General features: G+C 43.9%; 3 protein-coding genes across 3 annotated transcripts; all 3 read left to right on the top strand.

Annotated features, from left to right (window-relative positions):
* The first annotated feature begins 1,200 nt into the window (after positions 1-1,200).
* LOC101951672 (olfactory receptor 6M1-like) lies at positions 1,201-2,178 on the top strand. The gene has a single exon (XM_005312271.2). It carries the CDS (start codon positions 1,201-1,203, stop codon positions 2,176-2,178), a length of 978 nt encoding a protein of 325 aa, XP_005312328.2.
* Positions 2,179-11,227: 9,049 nt separating this feature from the next.
* On the top strand, positions 11,228-12,193 carry LOC101951943 (olfactory receptor 6M1-like). Its single transcript, XM_005312272.4, has one exon. It carries the CDS (start codon positions 11,240-11,242, stop codon positions 12,191-12,193), a length of 954 nt encoding a protein of 317 aa, XP_005312329.3. The 5' UTR covers positions 11,228-11,239.
* A 5,802-nt stretch (positions 12,194-17,995) lies between these two features.
* LOC101952210 (olfactory receptor 6M1-like) lies at positions 17,996-18,958 on the top strand. Its single transcript, XM_005312273.2, has one exon. The coding sequence runs from the start codon at positions 17,996-17,998 to the stop codon at positions 18,956-18,958; it is 963 nt and encodes a 320-aa protein (XP_005312330.2).
* Positions 18,959-23,199: the final 4,241 nt, after the last annotated feature.

Genomic DNA, 23,199 nt, shown 5'->3' with positions numbered 1-23,199 from the left:
AAGGCCAAATGTATAACTGGGTTCAAAAAGAATTAGATAAGATCATGGAGGATAGATCGGTCAAGGGTTAATAAGGCAGATGGTCAGGGATACAACTCCATGCTCTGGGTGTCCGAGCCTCTGATTGCCAGAGGCCGGGAGTGAATGAAATGGTTCTGCTAACTGAGAGAAAGTTCAGCATCAGCCTAGGGCTCGTGACTGAGGTGAACCAGATTTCCAAGAAGGACAAATTGGCAATGAAAAAGTACATGGGAGAGTGGAGTCGACGATCAACACACACTATGAAAATGATGACCACATTTCCTGTTACTGTGATCAGGTAGGTGAGGAGAAGAATCAGGAACAGGAAAATCTTCAGTTTGTCACCAAGACTGGAAAATCCCAGAAGGATGAACACAGACACAGCCGTTTCATTCCTTTCCTCCATGTCCGACATCAGCCTTGTATCACCTGATAATTGCCCTGATTTGTTCATTTCCTCTGGGGCACCTAGCATTGAGCACTGTCAGAAGACAGGATACTGTGCTAGATGGACCATTGGTCTTACCTAGTTAGGCCGTTCTTATGACAACAAGTTAGGGGAGTAACAGAGTTACTAGGTAAAATCCTAAGAAGTGGGCTGTAGCTTATGCTCTAATACAGGGGTCGGCAACGTTTGGCACGCGGCTCGCCAGGGTAAGCACCCTGGCGGGCCGGGCCAGTTTATTTACCTGCTGACGCGGCAGGTTCGGCCGATCGCGGCCCCCACTGGTGGCGGTTCACCGTCCCGGGCCAATGGGGGCGGCGAGAAGCCGCGGACAGCACATCTCTCGCCCGCGCCGCTTCCCGCCGCCCCCATTGGCCAGGGACGGCGAACCGCCGCCAATGAGGGCCACGATCAGCCGAACCTGCCGCGTCAGCAGGTAAATAAACTGGCCCAGCCCGCCAGGGTGCTTACCCTGGCGAGCCGCGTGCCAAACGTTGCTGACCCCTGCTCTAATACATTTGTTAGTCTCTAAGGTGCCACAAGTACGCCTGTTCTTTTTGCGGATACAGACTAACACGGCTGCTACTCTGAAACCTAGGTAAAATCCTGTGTCAGATGTTTTGTACAAAGTGGGGCTAGAAGATCACAAGGGTTCCATCTGGCTTTAAAATCTATGAATACACAAAAATGCCATTCACTTATTTTCACTGTTACTCTTTTTACAGATAAGGCTGATGTCGGACATGGAGGAAAGGAATGAAACGGCTGTGTCTGTGTTCATCCTTCTGGGATTTTCCAGTCTTGGTTTGAAACTGAAGATTTTCCTGTTCCTGATTCTTCTTCTCACCTACCTGATCACAGTAACAGGAAATGTGGTCATCATTTTCATAGTGTGTGTTGATCGTCGACTCCACTCTCCCATGTACTTTTTCATTGCCAATTTGTCCTTCTTGGAAATCTGGTTCACCTCAGTCACGAGCCCTAGGCTGATGCTGGACTTTCTCTCAGTCAGCAGAACCATTTCATTCCACGGCTGCATGGCCCAGACCTTCTTCTATTTTGCTTTAGGGATTACAGAGTTCTGCCTCCTAGTGATCATGTCCTTTGATCGCTATGTTGCCATCTGCCACCCTTTGCAATACACCACCATCATGAATCAGAGACTCTGCATCCAACTGGTTCTTGGCTCATGGGTGGGAAGTTTCACAGTTATAAGTTTACGGATGCTCCTAATTTCGAAGTTGAGATTCTGTGGGCCGAATGTGATCAACCATTTCTTCTGTGACAATTCTCCCCTCTTCCAGCTCTCCTGCACTGACACCAGTGGGGTTAAGAGGGTGGACTCCATTTTGATCTCAACTTTAGTACTGACTTCATTATGTTTAACAATGTTGTCTTACATGAGCATCTTCTTCTCTATTCTACAAATGCCAACAGCCACAGGCAGACAGAAAGCTTTTGGTACCTGTGGCTCCCATCTCACATCTTTGGCAATTGGGTATGGAAGCTGCATTGTTTTGTACGTCAGGCCTTCAGGAAGTGCCTCCTCGGATGTCAACAAAGGGGTGGCTCTGCTGAACAACGTACTCTACCCTTTCCTCAACCCATTTATCTACAGCCTCAGAAACAAGACTGTCAAACTCGCCCTGAGAGAAACCTTTAGTCGTAGTACTGTAATGTTGTTCCCTAATCTGCGCCATGCTTCTGGATAGATATAAGAAAAGGAAAACAAACCAAAAAATACCTACCACCATAATGAATCTGTTATGATTAGAAAATTATGTGTAATAGTCCTTTCTCAATCTGTATTTTTTTTAAATTAAAGTTTAGTCAATTCTACTCTTCAAAGAAATAATTAGATTTATTCAGTCTCTCTTGAAAATGCTGATTTATCACACACTTGAGACAAATGGGTAATTATCCACTGATCAAACACTTCACTGATCGTAGCAGGGCAAGCTTCCTTTGGGCTACACAAAAGCACTTGGGTAACAGATATAAGCTAGGCAATATTTATTCTTTCTGTCTGTAGTTCGAGAGGTTCTTCAATTATTGAGCCTGGGTTTTAGGCTACATGCATGGGATGTGAAAGACACCAGTTCAACTCCCAGCTTCAAATCAGGCCATATGGTGATTGGAACCTGCATGTCCCGTGTACCAGACATAATTGAAGCCATTGGGTTGTAGGGACAGAGCTGAGCTCTCTAGAGTGACCAGTAATACCGCACTGGAAGAGAGGAACTGTTTCACACAAAATATCAAACGGTCTTGGTTTCATTCTGATGCAGAAGGAAAACACACTTTGAAATCATAAAATAGAATTCAAGATTTCCGACTAGTATCTCTCTCCTTCCCCCTCCCTTTCATTTCCATGGTAAAAGATCAACGAAGATCAGACACACTCATTTTTACAATGCTTTTCTATTTCACCTCTAGTTATAAGTGTTGAAAAAACATTCACTTTGAAAGATGGAACACAAATAGTTAATCCCAAGAAAGAATGTGCTGAAATAACAGCACGTGAGGCAGAGACTTTGCTTTTACTGTTTAAAATTAAATATTCCCCCCAACCTCCCACCCCCACCGTGTATCAGAAAACAATTTAACTGATTAATCTTCCTGAAAACATTTTCTCTGGTGTGGCGAAAAGGCCCCTGCAGGCAGCCCCACACTTCCTAGCACCACCCCGGGGCATTGGCCTCAACCTTGACTCAAAGACAACAGCAGCCTATATTGGGTCAAGCACACGGCTGCCTGATGTTCGTGGGATCAGTGCTGGCTCAGAGAGGAAATCCGCCCCCCGTTTCTTGCACCACAGTTCAACCTTTCACTTTGGCCTAACTTTCCTAGTACCCTAGACATGTAGGGCTGTTTAACCTTTATTACCTTCAGCTGTAACGCAAGGAGCCTCCAAGCCTGTATCCTGTAAGACATTAGCTTAAGCAGGTTAGCATAAGTGTAGTGACATATCATAGGCCTGTAACCTATGGCATAGATAAGTGGTCCAAAAGTTACCCTCAGATTCGGTGGAATTTGGGCTAGTTTGCTCAATGGTAGGAGTTGGAACTTAACCATACACGGCAACAGCAGGAACATGGCAGGAACAGGCAAGTAATAACCGTAAACCGGCTTAAACCAGAATCATAGAATCATAGAATCATAGAATATCAGAGTTGGAAGGGACCTCAAGAGGTCATCTAGTCCAACCCCCTGCTCAAAGCAGGACCAATTCCCAGCTAAATCATCCCAGCCAGGGCTTTGTCAAGCCGGGCCTTAAAAACCTCCAAGGAAGGAGACTCCACCACCTCCCTAGGTAACGCATTCCAGTGTTTCACCACCCTCCTAGTGAAATAGTTTTTCCTGATATCCAACCTGGACCTCCCCCACCGCAACTTGAGACCATTGCTCCTTGTTCTGTCATCTGCCACCACTGAGAACAGCCGAGCTCCATCCTCTTTGGAACCCCCCTTCAGGTAGTTGAAGGCTGCTATCAAATCCCCCCTCATTCTTCTCTTCTGGAGACTAAACAATCCCAGTTCTCTCAGCCTCTCCTCATAAGTCATGTGCTCCAGACCCCTAATCATTTTTGTTGCCCTCCGCTGGACTCTTTCCAATTTTTCCACATCCTTCTTGTAGTGTGGGGCCCAAAACTGGACACAGTATTCCAGATGAGGCCTCACCAATGTTGAATAAAGGGGAACGATCACGTTCCTCGATCTGCTGGCAATGCCCCTACTTATACAGCCCAAAATGCCGTTAGCCTTCTTGGCAACAAGAGCACACTGTTGACTCATATCCAGCTTCTCGTCCACTGTGACCCCTAGGTCCTTTTCAGCAGAACTGCTACCTAGCCATTCGGTCCCTAGTCTGTAGCAGTGCATGGGATTCTTCCGTCCTAAGTGCAGGACTCTGCACTTGTCCTTGTTGAACCTCATCAGGTTTTTTTCTGCCCAATCCTCTAATTTGTCTAGGTCACTCTGTATCCGATCCCTACCCTCTAGTGTATCTACCACGCCTCCTAGTTTAGTGTCATCTGCAAACTTGCTGAGAGTGCAGTCCACACCATCCTCCAGATCATTAATAAAGATATTAAACAAAACCGGCCCCAGGACCGACCCTTGGGGCACTCCACTTGAAACCGGCTGCCAACTAGACATGGAGCCATTGATCACTACCCGTTGAGCCCGACGATCTAGCCAGCTTTCTATCCACCTTACAGTCCATTCATCCAGCCCATACTTCTTTAACTTGGTGGCAAGAATACTGTGGGAGACAGTATCAAAAGCTTTGCTAAAGTCAAGAAATAACACATCCACTGCTTTCCCCTCATCCACAGAGCCAGTTATCTCATCATAGAAGGCAATTAGGTTAGTCAGGCACGACTTCCCCTTCGTGAATCCATGCTGACTGTTCCTGATCACTTTCTTTTCCTCTAAATGTTTCATAATTGATTCCTTGAGGACCTGCTCCATAATTTTTCCAGGGACTGAGGTGAGGCTGACTGGCCTGTAGTTCCCCGGATCCTCCTTCTTCCCTTTTTTAAAGATGGGCACTACATTAGCCTTTTTCCAGTCATCTGGGACCTCCCCCGATCGCCATGAGTTTTCAAAAATAATGGCTAATGGCTCTGCAATCTCACCCGCCAACTCCTTTAGCACCCTCGGATGCAGCGCATCCGGCCCCATGGACTTGTGCACGTCCAGTTTTTCTAAATAGTCCCGAACCACTTCTTTCTCCACAGAGGGCTGGTCACCTTCTCCCCATGCTGTACTGCCCAGTGCAGCAATCTGGGAGCTGACCTTGTGCGTGAAGACAGAGGCAAAAAAATCATTGAGTACATTAGCTTTTTCCACATCCTCGGTTACTAGGTTGCCTCCCTCATTCAGTAAGGGGCCCACACTTTCCTTGATTTTCTTCTTGTTGCTAACATACCTGAAGAAACCCTTCTTGTTACTCTTAACATCTCTTGCTAACTGCAACTCCAAGTGTGATTTGGCCTTCCTGATTTCACTCCTGCACGCCTGAGCAATATTTTTATACTCCTCCCTGGTCATTTGTCCAATCTTCCACTTCTTATAAGCCTCTTTTTTGCGTTTAAGATCAGCAAGGATTTCACTGTTTAGCCAAGCTGGTCGCCTGCCATATTTACTATTCTTTCTACACATCGGGATGGTTTGTTCCTGCAACCTCAATAAGGATTCTTTAAAATACAGCCAGCTCTCCTGGACCCCTTTGCCCTTCATGTTATTCTCCCAGGGGATCCTGCCCATCTGTTCCCTGAGGGAGTCAAAGTCTGCTTTTCTGAAGTCCAGGGTCCATATTCTGCTGCTCTCCTTTCTTCCTTGTGTCAGGATCCTGAACTCGACCATCTCATGGTCACTGCCTCCCAGGTTCCCATCCACTTTTGCTTCCCCTACTAGTTCTTCCCTGTTTGTGAGCAGCAGGTCAAGAAAAGCTTTGCCCCTAGTTGGTTCCTCCAGCACTTGCACCAGGAAATTGTCCCCTACGCTTTCCAAAAATTTCCTGGATTGCCTGTGCACCGCTGTATTGCTCTCCCAGCAGATATCAGGGTGATTAAAGTCTCCCATGAGAACCAGGGCCTGCGATCTAGCAACTTCTGCTAGTTGCCAGAAGAAAGCCTCGTCCACCTCATCCCCCTGGTCTGGTGGTCTATAGCAGACTCCAACCACGACATCACCCTTGTTGCTCCCACTTCTCAACTTTATCCAGAGACTCTCAGGTTTTTCTGCAGTATCATACCGGAGCTCTGAGCAGTCATACTCCTCTCTTACATACAACGCAACTCCCCCACCTTTTCTGCCCTGCCTGTCCTTCCTGAACAGTTTATATCCATCCATGACAGTACTCCAGTCATGTGAGTTATCCCACCAAGTCTCTGTTATTCCAATCACATCATAGTTCCCTGACTGTGCCAGGACTTCCAGTTCTCCCTGCTTGTTTCCCAGGCTTCTTGCATTTGTGTATAGGCACTTAAGATAACTCAATGATCGTCCCTCTTTCTCAGCATGAGACAGGAGTCCTCCCCTCTTGCGCTCTCCTGCTTGTGCTTCCTCCCAGGATCCCATTTCCCCACTTACCTCAGGGCTTTGGTCTCCTTCCCCCGGTGAACCTAGTTTAAAGCCCTCCTCACTAGGTTAGCCAGCCTGCTGGCAAAGATGCTCTTCCCTCTCTTCGTTAGGTGGAGCCCGTCTCTGCCTAGCACTCCTTCTTCTTGGAACACCATCCCATGGTCGAAGAATCCAAAGCCTTCTCTCCGACACCACCTGCGTAGCCATTCGTTGACTTCCACGATTCGACGGTCTCTACCCCGGCCTTTTCCTTGCACAGGGAGGATGGACGAGAACACCACTTGCGCCTCAAACTCCTTTATCCTTCTTCCCAGAGCCACGTAGTCTGCAGTGATCCGCTCAAGGTCATTCTTGGCAGTATCATTGGTGCCCACGTGGAGAAGCAGGAAGGGGTAGCGATCCGAGGGCTTGATGAGTCTCGGCAGTCTCTCCGTCACATCGTGTATCCTAGCTCCTGGCAAGCAGCAGACCTCTCGGTTTTCCCGGTCAGGGCGGCAGATAGATGACTCAGTCCCCCTGAGGAGGGAGTCCCCGACCACCACCACCCTCCTCCTCCTCTTGGGAGTGGTGGTCGTGGAACCCCCATCCCTAGGACAGTGCATCTTTTGCCTTCCAATCGGTGGAGTCTCCTTCTGCTCCCTTCCCTCAGATGGGCCATCTAGTCCACTCTCCGCATTAGCACCTGTAGAGAGAACATGGAAACGATTGCTCACCTGTATCTCCATTGCTGGTGCATGGACGCTCCTCTTTCTTCTTCTGGAGGTCACATTGCTGGTGCATGGACGCTCCTCTTTCTTCTTCTGGAGGTCAGAAGTGACAGGTATCCTAATGAGCGAACATGGCATTAATATGTATGAATATGTTAGCCTGTAGAAGAAGTACACCTCCGTGTTATGTGGCTGAGGAAGTTAGATTTGGGCATGGAAGCTTGAGCATTAGCATGAATATTCACAATGGTGCACAGGTCTGAGAATAGGGCAGACCACCGTGTGGAGAGTTAGTTTTCTGGGCTTAGCTACCATTTGACCCTTCAGCTCTATTGTTATCTACCATCAGTCTTCAGCATTGAGGAACCTGGACCATCGGACTCATTTGGCATGCCAGAGACAGGGCTGGTCCTTCGTCTCTCATCACCAGGTCCTCAACAAAGGGTGTAAATAGGCAGATTTAAGAGCTCATGCCAAGAATGATACCACAGATATCCCCAATGCTGTGCTACTCCTATCTTTTTATGTGGCTCAGAGCTTTTCTGGCTTTGTTCATTATTCTAATAAAGATCTATCATCTTTACCATACACCCCAAGGTTCCCAACAAGATATTGAACTTGGTGGTTTTAATTCTATGTAGCCTGATTCTTGGGACAAGAGCCTTATGACCTTCTGATCAACTGCCAAATATGATTAATCTTTAAAAGAGTCAGGCAACAGCTGCAAGGGGCCTAGATAGCTCATTTAATTCAGCCCCCTGCACTGAGGCAGGCCCAAATAAACATAGCCCATCCCTCACAGATGTTTGTCCAACCAGTTCTTAAAATCTCCAATGATGGGGATTCCACATCTGACCTTGGAAACTGTTCTAGTGCTTAACTGTCCTTATAGTTAGATTAGAAATTAGGGAAATCATTCTCAATCTCCCTTGCTGCACACTGAGTCCGTTACTTCTTGTCCTACCTTCCATGGACACGGAGAACGGATCTTTATTCTCTTTATACCAGCCCTGAACACATTTGCAGACTGTTAACAGGTCCCCCTTGCTCTTCTGTTCTCAAGACTAAACATGCCCCAATTGTTAACCTTTTCTCATAGGTCAGGTTTTCTAAACCGTTTTTCATTTTTGTTGCTCTCCTCTGGCCTCTATCCAATTTGTGCACATCTTTTCTAGAACTGGACGCAGTACTCCAGCTGAGGCCTCACCAGTGCCAAATAGAGTGGGACAATTACCTCCTGTGTCTTGCGTGCAACACTCCTGTTGTCCCCCCGGTATCCCCCTTGGAAAAATCTAAGCCACAGTGTGGACAGGTCCTAATAGATGTACCTGGGATTTCATTACGCAGAACAAAATTGTAGAACCCGTCATTTTCCTAGATTATTGCTCTATGTAAGCGATGAATGTTCAGGTACCGAAGCTCCTACACCACATCAAATAATTATTGCTAAAATAAAATCACTAGTCTTGACTGGTGTTGTCTGTCTTTGGATGGAAGTCTAGTCTCTGTTCTTCCTTAATCTCGGCCTCTAAAATGATACCGTTAGCAATCTTGTATGAGAAAAAGAGTCTAACTTTCCCATTTCATCTCTTAAGTGGAATGTTATTGTGGCACATCTTAACATCAAGGACTTCATACCAAAACCTGGTGTAACACACACAAATTTTCATAAATAGAAGTAGGTGAAATTTTTCTGTTGAAACTCTTTTTGGTCGAAAATGCTGATAGACGACACTGAAAGGTTTTGCAAGTCTTTGTTGGTTTCACTGAGTTGTGTCGACCATTTTTTACAAAAATCAAAACATTTTATTGCAGCGGTTTGAAAATGTAATGCTTTGGGGGGTTTTTAGTGCAAAACATCTTTTTTTGTCTGAAAATTTCCTTTGCTTTTGTTTGATTGGAAAACCTTTAAAAATGGCCCAAACATAAACAATTACATGTCAATGTTTTCATCTGACCCAACATAAAGTTACTGTTTCTCTTTAACTTTTTCATTCACTGCAAATTCTTTTAAAAAATATTTCAACCTGAAACAATGTTTAATGTTTTAAATGGTCAGCTTACTGAAATAGCTTTTATTCACACAGCCATACTAAGAAAACACACATTAATTTGCCAATCTGTCAATTTAAGAACATAATCATTAGAAGTGTTTGGGGAAAGGGTAAATAATTTTGTGACTGTTTGAGGGAGATGTTCTTGTTTCTCTTCAGAGCATGATTACAAATTATAATTAAAAATAATAAAAAAAACCAAAATTTTGAAAATTCACAAAAAGATGAATTCATCTTCCTATTCTTCCTTAAAATTTTGTGGTTGGTTTTTTAAAGATTCCTAAGTGTTTGAGCATCAGAATCCCAGGGAAAGATAATGGGAGCTCTGCACCTAACTACTGTAGACTTTTTGAAAATCTTAGCCTTCAAGAAGATGACTATTTTAGGGTTCAATTTGATCAGGTATCTCAGGGTGTCCTATGAGAGTTCTTGCCTCTGGTAATCTCCTGTTTGTGTTGCCATGGCTAAGATTAAATTATTGCACTTTCAAAACCTTATTTAATGCGTGGGTGAAAGCAAGACGTTTCCCCAGATGGACAGAGGAGGAGAGATGGCAAGAGAGCAACGGCTACTGAGAGAGAGATTCAGATAACAGAGCTGGTTTTTGTTTCTTTTCTAAATGACAGCAGCTGTTCCTCCACAGGTAAATATATCAAACTATAATACGACTGTTCATCTGCTTTGGTGTCCAATAGTTCATTTATTTGTAGAATAGGATGGAACGTTGTGATAATCTAATATGATTTTCTGTGTAACACCGGCCAGAGAACATCTCAGGAAAAAGTTCCAAGAGTATAGACAAAAGTATAACAAGATCTAATGGCTGGGAGTTGAAGATAGACAACTTCAGACTGGACTTAGTGTTTATTTTTAACAGTAAGGAGACTTGCCCATTGGAATAACTTAGCAAGGGTGGTGTGGTGGGTTCTCCATCCCTGGTCAGTTTAAAATCAAGTTTGGATGTTTTCTTAAAAGGCAGGCTCTAGTTCAAAAGGAATTATTTTGGGGAAGTTCTGTGGCCGGAGTTAGACAAGAAGTCAGACCAGATGATCACAGTGGTCCCTTCTCACCTTGGAATTTATGAATCTATGACGGTGGATGTTGTGGGACGAACACCAAAAAGAACATATGCTGCCGGGTGCTCAAAGACAGAGAAGTTTAGACTCCTGGAGGGAGGCGCCACTTAAATGGCTTATTCAGATTTTTTTCATTGAGAATGGTCATTGGTTGTCTCCAAAGGGGAGCACGAGCAGCACCACAGAGAGGATGTGGGAGCTGGACCCTGACCAGGTCATGCGTTGATAAGATTAGGGTCTCCCTCGAGATGTAGAAAGTGGAAGGGTCACTAAATGCTATATTTATGGTTATGTTTAGCTTGGTTAAATAAAAATATAATGGTTTTTCAACCCCAGAAATCAGAGGAGTAGTATCTATAGTTTTGGAAGAGACCTGTAATGTCCTTGGAATAGAGGAAGGAAAACAGCCAGGATCACCGAATATTTACCGGCAAGTGTCCAGAGAGTAATATTAAAGGAGTATAAGGCCAGTAGCACCAAACCTGAGACATCAGTGTTGAATGAGGGAGGGGCAGCTCACGACAAGTGAGAGGATTAATGGAGGAGTTACAAGGTAAAATGCTATGATGTATCTTAGGCAAAAAATCTGACTAGAAAATCAAAAAGGGTCTCATCTGGCTTTAAAGTGTATGAATCTGTGAAAATGGCATGCTCTTATTTTCACTGTCTATTTGGGCATCTGATGAAGTGGGTTATAGCCCATGCAAGCTTATGCCCAAATAGATTTGTTAGTCTCTAAGGTGCCACAGGGACTCCTTATTGTTTTTGCTGACACAGACTAACACGGCTACCACTCTGAAACTTATTTTCACTGTAACTCTTTCCAGAGTCAAGGCTGACGTTAGACATGAAGGAAAGAAATGAAACGGCTGTGTCTGAGTTCATCCTACTGGGATTTTCCAGTCTTGGTGAGAAACTGAAGATTTTCCTCTTCTTGGTTCTTCTCCTCACCTACCTGATCACAGTAACGGGCAACGTGGTCATCATTTTCATAGTGTGGGTGAATCACCGACTCCACTCTCCCATGTACTTTTTCATCGCCAATTTGTCCTTCTTGGAAACATGGTTTACTTCAGTCACAAGCCCCAAGATGATGCTGAACTTTCTCTCAATCAGCCGAACCATTTCATTCCACAGCTGCATGGCCCAGTCTTTCTTCTATTTTGCCTTAGGTGCAACAGAGTTAGCCTTCCTAGTGGTCATGTCCTTTGATCGTTATGTTGCCATCTGCCACCCTTTGCAATACACCACCATCATGAAGCAGAGGTTCTGCATCCAGTTAGTTCTCGGTACGTGGGTGGGAGGTTTTATGGTTATGAGTTTACGGATGCTCCTCATTTCGAAGTTGAGTTTCTGTGGGCCAAATGTGATCAACCATTTCTTCTGTGACAGCACACCCCTTTTCCTACTGTCCTGCACTGACACCAGTGGGGTTAGAAGGGTGGATTCTATTTTGATCTCAACTTTAGTGCTGAGCTCATTATGCCTAACGATGTTGTCATATGTGAGCATCTTATTCTCTATTCTCCGAATCCCAACAGCCACAGGCAGACAGAAAGCTTTTGCTACCTGTGGGTCCCATCTCACATCTTTGGCAATTGCCTATGGGAGCTGCATTGTGTTGTATGCCACACCTTCAGGAACTTCCTCCCTCAACCTCAACAAAGGGGTGGCTCTGCTGAACACCGTACTGTACCCTTTCCTCAACCCTTTTATCTACAGCCTCAGAAACAAGACTGTGAAACTCGCCCTGAGAGAAACCTTTAGGTTGAGCACTGCAAAGTTGCTCCCCGATCTGTGACATGCTTCCAAATAGATACAAGAAAAGCAACAGAAAGATAATGGAAGGGCATGAATCAATCCACTAATCTGTAGCCCAATTTTGTGTAATACTCCTTCCTTCACGTGTATTTTTTATGAATAAATGTTCAGCCAATTCTATTATTCAAGGAAATAATTAGAATAATTAAACCTTCCTTTAAAGTGCTGAACTGTCACCCACTTGAGATCAATGTGCAATTATCCAGAGAACAAGCACCACATCGATAGTAGTAGAGCAAGTTTCCTTCAGGCCACACCACTTTCAGTAGGACTTGGGTACCAAATATCTGTTAGGCACTTTTTTCTCTTCATTCCTATGGTTTCCGAGGACTTCACATCACCCTTGCATGGTAGGAAAACGTTATCTTTAATTTTTATAGATAGGGAACTTAGCCAATGGTTAGAATAAATGAATTGCCCAAGGTCAGACAAGAAATCTGTGGCTGTGGCTAGGATTTAAGTCAGGTTTCCCGAGTCCAAGTGTTGCTCAAAGATCCAGTGGACCAAGACCACAGGATGTATGGAGAAATATTCAATAGCCTCATATCTCTAATGCCAGATTTCAGACCTTCATCATTTCTCCCAGTCTCTGTAGAAGGTTAGTCACATTATGGAGGTTTCTCAGATACAGAACGAATTGCCAGAGAGAGATTCTTCAGCTGCAGATCCTGCTGGTTAGCAGACATGCCTGGGATGTGAAAGACACCGGATCAACTCCCAGCTTCAAATCAGGCCATATAGTGTTTGGAATCTGCATCTCCCATGTTCCAAGCCATTGGTTTTGCTGCTTAAAATTAAATATTCTCCCCTCCCTCCTACAGGACACATTTTGGCTGATGAATCTTGTGGAAATCCTTCTTTCTTTTTCGGGGGAAAACGTCCCCACTGCCTCCTAGAATCACACCTGGGCACGGGGGTCAGAATTCACTGACAGAATATAACATCCTGTACTGAGTGAGGCACACAGCTCCCTGAAGCTAATTGACCCATAGTGATGTTCTTGGAATCGAGATCTGTGCTGAATCGGAGAGGGTAGCAACCTGTCTTGAGCCCTCCTCCCTGTTCTTTGCAGCACAGCACAGCCTAAAACTATCCCCTGACACTTGTAGACTCCTAGAAATGCAGGCGTGGAAGGGACCTTGAGAGGTCATCTAATGCAGCTCCCTGCGCAGAGACAGAGCCACTCAAACCTAGACCAGTGGTTCCCAAACTGTAACAACCTGTGACCCCTTTCACTAAAATGCCAAGTCTCGCGAACCGCCTCCTAACAATGAATATTTCCAGGGATTTTCCCCTTTACCTGAGTATAAATGAGAAAATCAATGATCTTGGAAATATAAAATTTGTTTTTATGACATGCTTATTACACACTCTTTATTATTTATTATTTATCATTACAGTATTTTTATTACGTTATGAAAATGGCAACACTCTGCCAAGATCTCACTGTCGTAGCTTGTATCACTTTGCACAGGGCTCCTGTATCAGATGTGAAACAGCATGAAGGTATTTAAGAAGCCAACTCAAAGAGTTCCTCCTACACAAGCGTTCAGGTCTTGAGCAGTCCAGACAAACAACGCATGTTACAACAAAGCTTAAACTTGTTCTTCATCATAATTTTAAAAACAACATTAGCTGCCTAATTAATTTTAAAAACAGCAAAAAATATCCACCTCCTTTTCCATTTCTTATAAGGAGTCTTGAAGTTTAAATCTCCTCAATGTGATAGAGATGCTTGCTTTGATCTGCTTAGCCCTTGGAAGTCCAGGGGCTCCGGGCCGCTGGCCCCGGGCTGCCCAGGGTCCCTAGGCACAGCTCTGTCCGCCATTAGGGATTTTTTTACCCGATAACACTCTGTAACATTTTTCGAACCCCCCGGGGTTCACACACCCCAGTTTGGGAACCACTGACCTAGACCATCCCTCACATGTGTTTGTCCAACTATTCTTTAAAACCTCCAATGACAGGGATTCCAGACCCACCCTTGGACGCCAATTCTAGAATGTAACTACCATTGTAATAGGAATGTTTTTTCCAATATCTAACCTATATCTCCCTTTCTGAAAATTAAGCCCATTACTTCTTGTCCTACCTTTAGTAGACATAGAGAAGAATTCATCATGGTCCTTTTTATAACAGCCCGTAACAGATTGGAAGAGTGCTATAAGGTGTACCCCACTCTTCTCAAGACAAAACAGACCCATTTTAAAATATCTTCCCTCATAGGTCAAGTTTTCTCAACCTTTTATCGTTTTTTGTTGCTCTCCTCTGGACTCTTTCCATTTTATCCACCTCTCTCCTAACATGTGGTGGTCAGAACCGGACACGGTGCTCCAGCTGAGGCCTCACCAGTGCAAGTAGAGTGGGACAATTGCCCCCAATTTCTTACCTACGGCTCTCCTGTTATTACACCCCAGAATGATATTATCCTTTGCAGGGCCGGCTCTAGGCACCAGGCACGCAAGCACATGCTTGGGGCGGCACCCGGTAAGGGGCGGCGGGGGGAGCGCGGCGTGGCATTCCGCGGGGGGGCGCTCTGGCAGCGCGGCGTGGCGCTGGGGGGGCGGGCTCCGGTTGCGCGGGGCTCGGTGAGGGGGCAGCGCAAGCGCGGCGCTGGAGGGGGCTTCCGGCGGCGCTTGGCAGGGGGTGGGGGCAGGCTCTGGTGGTGGGGGGCGTCGCGGGGCTCAGCACTCGGGGGGGGTTCCGGTGGCGCTTGGCGCGGGGGGGGGGTGGGCTCCGGCGCACGTCGCTCAGCGGGGGGCGGCGCTCTGGGGGGGGTTCCGGCGTCGCTCGGCGGGGGGGGCGGTGCGGCGCTCAGCTGGGGGGGGCGGCGCGGCGCTCGGCTGGGGGGGGCGGCGCAGCCCAGCGCTCGGCGGGGGACCTGGGGGGCGGTGCTTTTTTTTGCTGCTTGGGGCAGCAAAAAAGCTAGAGCCGGCTCTGATCCTTTGTAACAACTGCATCACATTATTGACTCATATTCAGTTTGTGATTCACTATTAGCCCCAGATACTTTTCAGCACTTCTACCACCAGCCAGTCACTCCTCATTTTGTAGTTGTGCATTTGATTTTTCGTTCCTAACTGAAGTACTTCGCACTAGTCTTCACTGAATTTCATCTTGTTGAATTCAGACCAATTTTCTCATTTGTCAAGGTCGTTTTGAATTCTAATCCTGTCCCCTGAAGTACTTGCAAAACATCAAAGCTTGGTGTCATCTGCAAATTTTATAGATACACTTTCTACTCCATTATAAAAGTCAGTGAAAATAATCCTAGCACATCCCTCGTCCCGCGCCATTTCCCGCAGCCCTCATTGGCCTGGAGCGGCAAACCGCGGCCAGTGGGAGCCGCGATCGGCCGAACCTGCAGATGTGGCAGGTAAATAAACTGGCCCGGCCCGACAGGGTGCTTACCCTGGTGGGACACGTGCCAAAGGTTGCCGATCCCTGTTTTAGAATATGATCAATAGAAAGGTTTTCAAAAAAGGCAAAGAACTTCATGCATGTTTAAGAATAATATTTTTCAGTTTCCTTTCACAGCATGATTCCAAACTTTGATGGAAATAATCATGAAAAAAATGAAAAGTTGGGAAATTCAAAAAAGCTGAATTAATCACCCAATTATGCCTTTACAGTTTATGGTAGGATTTTCAAAGATCCCTATGGGATGTGAGCACCTAAATCCCATCGAAAGATCATGGGAACTCTGCATCCAACTGCCTTAGTCTTCTTAAAAATCTTAGAGTTAAAGTTGATCATTTTTGTGTTCAATTTGATCATGCAACTCAGGTTGTCCTAGGAAATTTCTTGCCTCTGGCAATTTCCCACTGGTGTTGCAAGGCTTCAGATGAAAACATCACACTTACAAAATGTTATTTATAGAGTGGATGAAGGCAAAGACTTTCTCCAGATGCACAGAGAAGGAGAAATTCTGAGAGAGCAACAGAGATAGAGAGACAGAGATTTTCAGAGAAAGACAGAGGTGTTTTCTTTTGCTTTTCTAAATGACAGCATCCATTGCTCAGCCAGGCTGGAAAGGCAAAGATATGAAACTATGGTATGGCTATGCCTATGCTTGTCCCATGGTTCATAATTCATAGATTAATAGGCTAGAACATTGTGATCATCTAGGCTGGTCTCCTTTATAACACAGGCCATAAAGATTCCTGGTAAAATTCCCTTGAGCAGATCTTTGAGATAAAAGCATTCAATCTTGATTTAAAAATGGTCAGCGATGGAGACTCCACCATAACCCTTGGCAAGTTGTTCCAATTGTTAATTATCCTCCCTCTTCAAAATGTCCAACTTATTTCCAGAGTGAATGTGTCTTGTTTCAACTTCCATCCAATGGATCATCTTATGCGTTTCTCTGCCAGAGGGAAGAGCCCACTTGCTTCCCACTTTGTACTTTAGACTCTAACCAAGTCACCCCTTACACTTCTCTTTCTTAAGATAAATAGATTCAACACTTTGAGTCTATAGGGCTTATTCAAATGGGTTTTTAGCTACTGCATTAGTTATGTCACTGCTGTAGAAAAGGGGTTCAAGGAAAGTTTTTGAAAGGTAGCTGTAATGGTGGAGCAATAGACGATAGCAGTGAAGTTGAGTCTATTTAGATTATTGTAGAAAAGATTCCGAGATGAACCACAGGAATGATTGAAGATTTGGGAAGCATTCCTTCTATAAGGTGCCACAGGACTCTTTGTCATTCCTTAGAGTGTTACACTTAAAGAGCATAAAATTCTCAGCTGAACAGAGAGAAACTTAAAGGGTAACTTGATCCTAGTCTGTAAGTATCTACATGGAGAACAAACATTTCAGTGTAGCAGGAAAAGCTATAACAAGGATAGATGACTGGAAGTCAAAGCTAGAGAAATTCAGAGTGGAATTGAGGTACACATGTTTGTCTAGTGAGGGGAATTAACCATCTGAAGAAGTGTGTTGGTGGATATTCCAGCGCTGTTAATATTTAAATCTAGATTAGGTGTTTATCTAATAGATGGGCTCTAATTCCAAAGGCATTATTGTGGGGAAGTTAAATGGCTGAAGTTATACAGGAGGTCAGACTAGATGACCATAGATCCCAGGGCCAGAAGAACCCACTATGATGAGTATGTTGTAAAAAACAATCTCCAAAAGAATCTATACGGCTGCATGCTCAGACTCACAGGCTTGGGCTCCTGGATGGCTGATTTGGATTTTTTGTTAATTTATTTAAAGGGTCATCGGTTGTCTCTAGAGAACAGAGGGAACTGGATCAAAGAGATTATTCAGGGAGCTGGACCCTGATCAGGAAGGGAATCGCTGTCAGACTCTGATAAAATCTGGCTTTATTAGTGGCATGAAACTAGAAGGTGACCGAATTCTATGTCTATAGTTATGTTTGGTCAGGCTAAATACAAGATTACCGGTTTTTCAAACACAGAACTCAGAGACACAGTTTGTCAGGGGGATTTAAAATGACCTGCAGAGCACTTGAAATAGAATTATGAAAAAAACCACATCCTTTATTTACCTGAAAGTGCCAGGAGAGGAACAGCAGAGGTGTAAAAGAGCTGTAGTACCAAATCTGGGATGCTGATGTTGAAAAACAGTGTGTTCCCAGGGAGGAGCAGCTTGTGTCAACAAGATAGGAGATTAATGGAAGAGTGATTAGGTAAAATCCTATGTCAGATGCTATGGACAGAGTCATAAGATTACAAGCTTCCATCTAGTTTTAATATCCAAGAATCTGTGAAAATGGCATGCTATTATTTCACTGTTACTTTTTCTGCAGACAAGGCTGATGTTGGACATGAAGGAAAGAAATGAAACGGCTGTGTCTGAATTCATCGTACTGGGATTTTCCAGCCTTGGTGAGAAACTGCAAATTTTCCTCTTCCTTGTTCTTCTCCTCACCTACCTGTTCACAGTAACAGGGAACGTGGTCATCATTTTCATAGTGTGGGTGGATCACCGACTCCACTCTCCCATGTATTTTTTCATCGCCAATTTGTCTTTCTTGGAAATCTGGTTCACCTCGGTCATGAGCCCTAAACTGATGCTGAACGTTCTGTCAGTCAGCAGAACCATTTCATTCCACGGCTGCATGGCCCAGACCTTCTTCTATTTTGCCTTGGGTTCTACAGAGTTCTGCCTCCTAGTGGTCATGTCCTTTGATCGCTATGTTGCCATCTGCCGCCCTTTGCAATACACCACCATCATGAATCAGAGATTCTGCGTCCAACTGGTCCTTGGTTCATGGGTGGAAAGCTTTGTAGTTGTCAGTGTACGTATGGTCCTGATTTCGAAGCTGAGATTCTGTGGGCCGAACGTGATCAACCATTTCTTCTGTGACAACAAACCCCTTTTCCAACTCTCCTGCGCTGACACCAGTGGGGTTAGAAAGGTGGATTCCATTATGATCTCAACTGTAGTCCTGAGTTCATTATGTTTAACCATGTTGTCTTATGGAACCATCTTCTTCTCTATTCTGCGAATGCCAACAGCCACAGGCAGACAGAAAGCATTTTCAACCTGTGGTTCCCATGTCACAGCTTTAGCAATTGTCTATGGAAGCTGCATTGTTTTGTATGCCAGGCCTTCAGGAAGTGCCTCCTCGGATGTCAACAAAGGGGTGGCTCTGCTGAACACCGTACTGTACCCTTTCCTCAACCCCTTTATCTACAGCCTCAGAAACAAGACTGTCAAACTCGCCCTGAGAGAAGCTTTTAGTCGGGGAACAGCAAAATTATTCCCCAATCTATGACATGCTTCTGTATAGACACAATCAAAGCAACCAAAAGACAATGAATGGGCGGGAGTCAATCTGCTAGACAAATTATGTGTAATGATCCTTTCTCCATCTGTATGCTCTGTAAATAAACGGTCAGTGCATTCTGTTTTTCATGGAAATAATTAGAATAATTAAGTCTTTCTTCAAAGTGCTAGCTGTCGGACAATTGAGATCAATGCAAATCATAGAACAAACACTTCATTGAGAGAAGCAGAGCGAGCTTCCTTCAGGACTCGGGTACCAAGTCTATGTCAGGCTCTAATGTTGTCAGCATCACTGTAGTTTCTGAGCCCTTCACTACACCCTGGGGGCACAGAAAAGCACTGTCCATATTTGTACACAGATAGAGAACTGAGTGTTTGAGTGGTGAAGCTTCCTGAAGTCATTTTCTATTGTGAGACAAAAAGGCCCCTGTTGTCCAGCACTTCCCAGCACCACACAGGGCCATCGAGGGCAGTGTAGACTCAAAGAAAATAGCATCATCTACTGAGTTAGGCATACTGCTTCCTGGAGCACATTGTATCTCAGAGCTGTTCATGGGTACCGGCACCAGTGCTGATTCAGAGAGGAAAGTACCCCATTCTAGGCCCCGAAACCTATTTTTTGTAGCATTTCACCCTCATGTTAATAAAAAGCAAGAAATGTGGGGCTTGAAAGAACATCGGGAGGTTGTATAACCCACCTGCCTGTGCTGTGGCACAAAGGAACAGACCATCCCACTCGTATATTTGTCCAACTAGTTATAAAACCTCGAATGATGGGAATTCCACAACCTTCCTTCAGAAGCCGATTTTTGTGCTGAACTACGCTTGCAGTCAGAATTTTTCCTAATATCTAACCTAAATCTCCCTCGCTCCAGATTAAGCCCATTACTTCACGCCCTCCTTCTATGAACATGGAGAACAAACTTACAGGTTTTGAAAATTCATGTTGGTTTCATTGACGTGTATTTGCCAATATTTTTTGGAAAAAATCAAAATGTTTCATTGCTGCATTTTCCACATTAAATGTTTCAGTTTTTGAGCGCAAAGCAACAATTTGTTTCAAAATATCCTTTACTCTTATTTTAAAAAAATAGAAAACATTTTAACAGTCACAGTTAAAAACTATACATTTCAATTTTATCCTTGACCCAAAAGTAATGCATACTATTTTTTATATTTTGCTTTCACCAAACCTTTTTTTCATTAATTTTTCGTTCAACATGAACCTATTTTTCATTTTTAAGTGCTAGCTAACCACACTGTTATACTCTCAAACAAACACTACTTTGCCATTCCACCTACAATCTTTATTTTAGAACATGATCAATAGAAAGATTTGCAAAAGGGTTAAAGAACTTTATGAGTGGTTAAGAGTGATATTTTCCATTGCCTTTCACAGCATTAATCCAAACTTTGATGGAAACTATAATTGAAAAAAAAAATCAAAATATGTGAAACTCAAAAAGCTGAATGAATCATCCAGTTCTGCTTTATCTGTTTATGGTGGGATTTTCAAAGATTCCTAAGAGATTTGAGCACCTAAATCCCATGGAAAGATCATGGGAGCTCTGCACCTCACTCCCTTAAGCTTTTTGAAAAACTTAGCCTTAAAGATGACCATTTTTGTGTTCAGTTTGAGCACGCATCTCAGGTTGTCCTAGGAGATTTCTTGCCTCTGGTAATTTCCCATTGGTGTTGTAAATTTTCAAATGAAATCAAAGCACTTTCAAAATCTTATTTATAGAGTGGCTGAAGGCAAAGACTTTTCCTCAGCTGCACAGAGAAGGAGAGATGATGAGAGAGCAACAGAGACAGAGAAAAACTCCGAGAAAGAGAGATGTATTTTCTTTTTCATTTCTGAATGACTGCATGCATTGCTCGGGCTGGTCTGGAAAGGGAAAGATATGAAAGCATGGTATGGCTGTTTCTATGCTTGTCCCATGGGACATAAATTCATAGCTTAGAAGGCCAGAAAGTCCCATTGTGATTATCTGGTCTGTCCTTCTCTATGACACAGGCCATGGAACTTCCCAGTAAAAATTCCTAGAGCAGATCGTTTAGAAAAAAAAAATCTTGATTTAAAAATTGTCAGTGATGGATACTCCATCACAACCCTCAGTAAGTTCTTCCTACTCTTAATTATCTTCAGTCTTTAAAATGTACTCCTTATTTCCAGTCTCAAATTCTTCTAGCTTCTACTTTCAGCCAATGGGTCTTGTTATGCCTGACTCTGCTAGGTGGATGAGCCCGTTTACTCGCAAAATAGGTACTCCGGACTGTACCAAATCATCCCTTAAACGTCTCTTCTTTAAAGGTAGGTACAGTGAGCTCCTCGAGTCAATCACTATAAGGTTTGTTTGTCAGTCTTCAGCTACTGCATTTCTCATGTCACTGTGGTAGCAAAGGGCTATAAAAGAAGAATGTAGCAAGGTGAACTATAGATTATAGTAGTGAAATTCAATCTATTGACCTTATTGAAGAAAAGGTTCGGAGATGTCTTGATCATGGGTTCAATTGCCTCCATGGAGAAGAGATTTCTGACAGGTGATGACTTTTTAGTGAGGCAGAAGCTGAAGATAGACAAATTCAAACTGGGAGTAAGATGCACATTTTTAAGGGTGAGAATTATTAACTATTGGGATAATTTAGGTAAGGATGTGGTGGATATTCTGTTACTTGAAGTCTTTAAATTGAGTTTAAAGGTCTTTCTGAAAGATATCCTCTATTTAACCTCAAATTGTGGGCTGAATGGAGAAATGACTAGATACAGTTCTATGACGTATGTGATGCTGAGAGCAGAATAGATCTGCGTTTCTCAATTGATGAGTCTTGTCCTCTGGGGGTGGTGCCATGCAAGGCAACAGAGAGCTTATGAAGCATTGAATTTTTTATTATAATTCTCAGCAAAGAAAATTAAATTTCCAGGATAAACTTGGAGTGGTGAAAACTTTCAAAGTTACTGAGATCAGATGTGGTAGTTGAATTCAGTAGGGTTATCATTGTTATCATTGACAGCACTTTTACTCTTTATACTTAATGGAATGGGATTGTGAACATTTTTACTTTGATTGATGGTTCACCAGAAAGACATTGCTCCAGGTCAGCCATAAGTGTGCAGATGGGATTATGTTAATTCGAAATTGCAATGTATGAGACATGGATATGGGATGTCTTTAGGAAAATTGACTCTGAAAAAGACCCAGAGTCATTCTGAATAATCAGTTGCATATCAGCTTCCAGCAAGGTGATGTGGCCAAAAAGTCTAATGCAATCCTTGGGTGTGAAAACAGGGAAACCTTGAGAACCTCCAGGGGTTATTTTTCCTTTGTATTTGCCACTGATGAAACAGCTGCTGGAATCCTCTGCCCAATTCTGGGGGAGGGATAGCTCAGTGGTTTGAACACTGGCCTGCTAAACCAGGGTTGTGAGTTCAATCCTTGAGGGGGCCACTTGGGGCTCTGGGGCAAAATCAGTACTTGGTCCTGCTAGTGAAGGCAGGGAGCTGGACTTGATGAACTTTCAGAGTCCCTTCCAGATCTATGAGATAGGTATATCTCCATATATATATATATATATATTTATATTCTAGTGTTCTCAGTTGAGGAAGGATGCTGATAAATGGGCAAGGGTTCAGAGATGAGCCAGGAGAACGATAAAAGCTTTGGAAAACATTATGTATTGTGACAGACAGAAGGAACTCAATACAATTACTTTAGCAAAGAGAAATTTAAAATGTAACTTGTTCACAGTCTATAAGTAGCTACCTGGAGAACAAATATTTCAATCAATCAGAAAAATGTATAACAATACCAAACGTCTGGAAGTGAAAGATAGAAAGATAGAAAGATTCAGATTGGACCTAAGATGCACTTTTTTTAATAGTGAGAGGAAATAACCATTTGAACAACTCGCCAAGGGCTGTGGTGGATTCTCCATCATTGGCAACATTTAAATGAAGATGGGATGTTTCCCCACAAGATAGGCTCTAGTTAAAAGGCATTTGGGGGGGGGGGGGGGGGCGAGTTGAATGGCAGGAGTTATAGAGGCAGTCAGATGAGGTGATCACAAAGGTCCCTGCTGTCCCAGGAATCCATGAATTCCTGGTGGAATTATGTGGCAAGACAAAAACATAAAAGAACATGTGCTGCTGGGTGCTCAGAGACACTGAGACTTGGACTCCTGGATACCATGCTCTTATTTTCACTGTAACTCTTTCCACAGACAACGCTG

Source organism: Chrysemys picta, chromosome 13, assembly GCF_011386835.1.
Source record: "Chrysemys picta bellii isolate R12L10 chromosome 13, ASM1138683v2, whole genome shotgun sequence".
NCBI lineage: Eukaryota > Metazoa > Chordata > Testudines > Emydidae > Chrysemys > Chrysemys picta.
Note: the sequence above shows the minus strand (reverse complement) of the source record. Positions and strands in the feature narration are given on the sequence as shown.